The 5,806-nt window shown below is 33.5% G+C and overlaps 1 protein-coding gene across 1 annotated transcript; it reads right to left on the reverse strand.

The window, feature by feature from the left end:
* Nucleotides 1–812: 812 nt before the first annotated feature.
* Nucleotides 813–3,153, reverse strand: LOC145105018 (uncharacterized). Its single transcript, XM_079042160.1, has 3 exons — nt 2,952–3,153; nt 1,590–2,198; nt 813–1,525 (listed from the first exon to the last, which is right to left on the reverse strand). Exons 1-3 carry the CDS (start codon nt 3,151–3,153, stop codon nt 813–815), a joined length of 1,524 nt encoding a protein of 507 aa, XP_078898286.1.
* Nucleotides 3,154–5,806: the final 2,653 nt, after the last annotated feature.

Below are 5,806 nucleotides of genomic sequence, written 5' to 3' on the forward strand. Positions count from 1 at the left end.
CTTGCAGCTTGTAATGTGGATGCAAACACAAGACATCGAAAAGTGCGTAGAATAGAATAATCTGGTTTCACATGATAAAGCACTTCAAAAGGAGAAATATGATCAAGAACTTTTGAAGGTGTTCTATTAATCAAATAAGTAGCACATGATAAGCATTCTGTCCAATAATCAACAGAAATCTTGGATTGAAAGAATAAAGCACGTGCAACATTAAGCAAATGTTGATGTTTACGTTCTACTACTGAATTTTGTTGAGGTGTTTGAACATTTGAAAATTGATGAAGCACACCTTTTTCATTGAAAAAATCAACAAACTTTAACTCCTGTGCATTATCAGAACGAAACACTTTGATATGAGCTCCAAATTGATTCAAAACCATTGAAAAGAACTTTGGTATAACATGTTGAACCTCTGATTTATGTTTAATCAAATATATCCATGTGAATCTTGAATGATCATCAACTATGGTGACAAAATATCGATGCCCTTGATATGAATTAACATGATAGGGTCCCCAAATATCACAGTGAATAAGATTGAAAGATTTACTAGCAACATTGTTTCTACATACAAAAGGAGATCTCTTTTGTTTTGCTAATGGACAAATCATAAAAACATGTTTATCTACCTTTTTATTCAATGACAACTCATTACTAATCTGCATGAGTTTCTTATTTGAAGGGTACCCAAACCTTTGATGCCATTGCTGTAGAGAAATAGTGTTGATAGAACTAGTTTGTAACTCTTGATCAAGCAGATATAGACCTACCTTCACACTACCCTTGCCAATCATCATCTTGTTGTTCATCTGCTATATAAGGGCATAATCATGATAAAGAGCAACCATGACATTTTTGTCCTCAGTTAGGGAAGTAACAGAAATGAGATTCAACTCAAATTGAGGAACATAAAGAACATTTTTGAGGATAAGATGATCATTCAGTTGTAAATTACCCACTAAATGCACTTGAATAAGCATTTGATTTGGTAATTTGACACGAGTATTAAAAACCTTTTTAGTATCAATAAAAAGTTTTTCATCATTGCAAATGTGTCTAGTAGCTCCAGAGTCTATGATCCAAACATTAGACTTATAATTGCCAGATGCAGTATTCAGAATATAATGGTTACCTACTTTAAATTCTTGAGTAGTATCTGCATTGGAAGAAGCTAATTTCCCTGAAAACATAGCAATAAATTGCTTGCACTGCTCATCACTTAGCCCGGTTACAACATCATTAAAACCAGAGAAAGAAGAACTGTTCACTTGTTCAGTAGAAATAGAATTAGCTCTTGAATTGTTGTTACCATTTGTGAACTTGAAACCAGGTGGAAATCCATGCAATCTGTAACATTTTTCTTGTGTATGACCCGATTTCTTGCAATGAGTGCAATAAACTTGATTCTTTTTGAAATTCTTATACTGATTATTGTTAACAAATTTTGATCCATTTGTGTCTCGAACATTAAAAGCAACAGCAGATTGAGACATTTGAGAAACACTTACAGACCTCTGTCGCTCTTCTTGTATGATAAGAGAAAAAAATGCGATTAACACTTGGAATAGGGTCCATTAATAAGATCTGACCACGAATTTGTGAGAAATCATCATTCAGACCCATAAGAAAATTCATAGCCTGCTCTGTTTCTTTGGCTCCACCACAGGTGCATAAACCACAAGTACAATGCATGTTGTAATTTGCAAATTCTTCCCATAATACCTTTAATTTGGTGAAGTATGTACTTATAGTATCTCCTCCTTGAGTAACATTCATGATATCACGTTTGATTTGGAAAATTCTAGGGCCATTACTTTGCTGAAAACGATCTTTAAGTTCTTTCCAAATATCCATTGCAGTCTTGAGATAGATCACTGATGCTGCAATTTCTTTCGAAATCGAATTGAGGATCCAGGAGATAATAATGTTGTTGTTACGAGACCAGGATTTGTATCGGACAAGATCTGTTGTAGCTGGCTGATTAATCGTTCCATCAATGAAATCTAACTTGTTTTTCACTGATAAAGCTATGGTTATAGCACGACTCCACGAACTATAATTGTCTCTAATAAGAATTTGAGAAACAAGAACGGTTCCTGGATTGTCTGAATGGTGGATATAATAAGGATCATCTGAATTCTCTTGAATATTGCGTTGATTTGTGCCTTCACTCATGATGAAGATCAAACAATCGAGACCTAGAATTCAATGAGAAAGGAACTGAAAAATTCGATTAACAGAGTAATCGAAATGAAACAAAACTGAATCCGATTGAATAAAATCGGATGATGAAATACGAATTGAAAAAGAAAACGAGATGAAAGATCGACGAGATGAACAATCTATGAACGAATAATATTCATTGTAGATGCGGAAATTGCTCTGATACCATTTTAGTGTTTGAAAATTGAGTAAAACTTTCAACTAACTATTAACGAAAGGCTATACAGAGTTTATATACAAGGATTAAACTACACACTATCTTCTAACATAAACCCAACTAATAGCTAACAATCTAACAGATTAACAACTAACAGTGTCTTAACAACAAACTTAACATAAGACTAACGTGGACTAACGTCCGTTAAGTTATAATTCTAATATGATCACTGCAGGAATAAATCTGAGAAAGTTCCATGCATTCAGGATCTAAAAGATACTAAAATTCATATACTTGAGTTTACTTGGTGCTAATATATAGATTATTTCACTCTGGCAGATTTACAACTGTTGTAACTGAAACAAATGGGGGCACTTGTTCAATTTCCAAACACATGTATACATGTAAAATTACACACATATATCAAATATGCTATACTAATTAATCATTCAGTAGTATTCTGATCAAGTGGTAATTCCTACTTTTCAAACTAAAAAATCGATGAAAAAGAGGGAGCTAAAGATTTATATCGAAATTGAAGCAACTGAATGAGCCCAGAATCTTAGTAGACCTTTCATCTCCACATCATTTCTACAATTGCCCATCGTCAACGCCATGAACTCATCTTTAGGTGCCTTGGGCGATGGTGTTGATCCATATTCTTCCTTATAGGCATCGGGAATCCGAATTGATGGTGGGTTTGGTGTAAGAATCTGTTGTTTGTACCAGTATGAATCTAAGAGGTTGTAGATGTATTCTTCGCTTGACGTCATTTTGATGCTGGGATGTGGTGTTACGTGATATACTGATATCCCTAGTATGTCTTGTAGATGTATTCATAACTTGTAGATTTATAAGGAGTAATTTGTTTACGCTTTGTAAATCTTAATGAGGTGGTGAAACGTGGACAAATTAATGGTTGCGTCTGGACCTTTCATAATGTTTTCATAAATATAATAAGAAAAGAAGAAGGAAAAAGAGTCGAGTGGGCAAAAATATTAATTATCAAGTTGTCGACAAACCACCCGTGTACTGTGTATGTGCACACTGATATTTCTTTTATTAAATATCTATTAATGTAAATTACAGAAATGGTCCTTGTGGTTTGGTCCATTAAGTTTCATAAGTTTGATTCTAAATCTTTTCTCGTGAAAGCTAGGTTTTTCTTCCTCTCATTATTTTATTCTTCAATTTATTTGATCGACTGGATTATCCTTATTAGCTGATTTATTTGTTCCATCCACATAATTTTTGACCCAATTACAAGGAGGTTGGTTTTATGGAGACCTTGAATTTATTTCATGAATTCCCCTTTTGCAGAGCCTTTAGTTCCACCATTGATGCCCTTCTCGAAGTAGTATTTTGATTTTATGATGAAAACCAAATATTAACCTAGAAGACCATTTCTTTTCTTTTTTTGGTTTTTGGCATGTGGTTAATGGTGGTGGTGCCTATAGTGGTCAAGGTAATCAATATATCTGGATCGATACAGCTTCGTAGGTTCATCAAATGGCGACAAATAAAACATCAGTTTTCATATTTTGGCTAGAAAATGTGCAGAGGGTTTCAAGAAGTAGCAGGCAACATCACAACATATATATCAGAATAAGTTTTGAATGAGGTGAGATGGAGATGGCATCAAAAGATGGTGATTAAGATGATGAGGTGGAGTAGAGTTAGGCAAAAGTGAACCCTTTTTTATTTTATATTATAAGTGAGAGAAAAAAATTAGAAATGATAAAATTGTCTTTAAACCATACCTTTAATTTATCCAAGTTATAAGGATACTCCTTATCAACTTTTCAAAGGTTGAACAAACCTATAATTGAAAACAAACCATAAGGACCATTTCTGTAATTTACTCTCTCAATTATTTGATTCTACCTGCTTTCAAATAAACCTTAAATATCTTAAATTACAAAAATGATCCATGTAAGTATGTGTTTTTTCTGAGTCTAAGTCTAGTCTTTTTAATTAGGACATGGAGTGTCCATGATGATTGTTTTTTCATGCGAATAGTCCTTTGATTTGATGCCATTTACTTTGCCCGGTTTAAATCATATGAAAAGACGGTTATAACCTTACTTTTGACTAGGGAAAATGTCATATTAGCCGAACAAACTTGTCACGTTTGTTCGATTTGGTCACAAAAGTTATTTTTCTGCACAATAGGTCAGTAAACTTGCATATTTGTTGTTAATTACATCATTTTAAGAGTTGTGAAGGGGTCATCCGGTTTTCTTTTGCTTATTTGGCATTTTATTAAATAGAAATTTTATTTTGACAATGCCACCTATGCAATGTTACAAGGCCCATAATAAAATTAGGTATTCTTCTTCCAAACAAGGTGTGTTCATCCCAGTGCTCTCCAATTACCCACACTCTCTCAAAAATCGATCAATCTTTCCCCCTTCTTTTCTCTTCTAAATCGTTGGACCAGAGGCTATGCCGATGCTTCATCGTTGGGAGTTGTACCTGAACTGCGACGGAGCAAGTCTGTCACGGCTGAGAAATGTGATATTGTGAATGGATCGAGTCTGGATCTCCAACGGAAGTTGTGTGATGTAAGGGCTTGTAATAAGCTATCAAATTTGTTTAGTGGCTTCAAATCCTTGAATGTGGCTTCAAATCCTTCTTGTTCTTTTTCACAAACTCATTTTAGCTAGTCTTCAACACATAATTGTGTCTGCTTGTGCTTTTCAATCGCCACATCTTCATCACCATTGGTTTATGATGCAATCACAATCTTGGCCCTAATAATCCCATCTCAAACTCCTTTCCATTATATAGATCTTGTTTCTCATTTTCTGTCACGAACTCGTCCATTTTCAGTTGTTTCGTCGGCATACTCCTGGAAACACGTCTACAAGTTTCACAAGTTCTCCCAAACCCAAACGTTCAGTCACACTCCCATCACAGTAAACAAAATGCTCGACGTCGTCGGAAAATCAAGAAACTTAGACCTTTTATGGGATCTGATTAACAAAATCGGGCATATACATTTGGTTACATGTATAATCTAGGAACTGTGAACAGAGTGATTGAGACTTTATTTGGGTGTAAACTTGCTGAAAAAGCTAAACACATTGTTTTCAAATTGAAGGAATGGATTTAAACTGATCGGTTCATGTACAAGTGTGTGATTCATAGGTTCTAATGTTCTATGAAGGTTTTGATATATATATATATATATATATATATATATATATATATATATATATATATATATATATATATATATATATAGGCCTAGGTTATTCTATTCAAAGTAATTATTGTGTTATTGTATGCATAAATGTGGGCCAATCATTTTACTTATTTTAAGAAAGTGATTAATACATATTATTTAATTAAATATAATTGAAAATACCATCTAATTTAACTAGAAGGGTATTTTAGTCAGTTAACATAGATTTAATAAAGGAA

This window comes from Lactuca virosa, chromosome 4, assembly GCF_052849685.1.
Source record: "Lactuca virosa cultivar CGN04683 chromosome 4, Lactuca_virosa_CGN04683_v6, whole genome shotgun sequence".
Taxonomy (NCBI): domain Eukaryota; kingdom Viridiplantae; phylum Streptophyta; class Magnoliopsida; order Asterales; family Asteraceae; genus Lactuca; species Lactuca virosa.

What these genes read in the sequence shown, in the direction of transcription:
- LOC145105018 (XM_079042160.1), bottom strand. Translation starts at nt 3,153, where the DNA reads ATGACGTCAAGCGAAGAATACATCTACAACCTCTTAGATTCATACTGG. An exon ending in AAATGATGTGGAGATGAAAG is followed by an intron (nt 2,199 to 2,951) that starts GTCTACTAAGAT and finishes ATTGAATTCTAG; the next exon opens with GTCTCGATTGTTTGATCTTC. An exon ending in TGATTTCTCACAAATTCGTG is followed by an intron (nt 1,526 to 1,589) that starts GTCAGATCTTAT and finishes TTATCATACAAG; the next exon opens with AAGAGCGACAGAGGTCTGTA.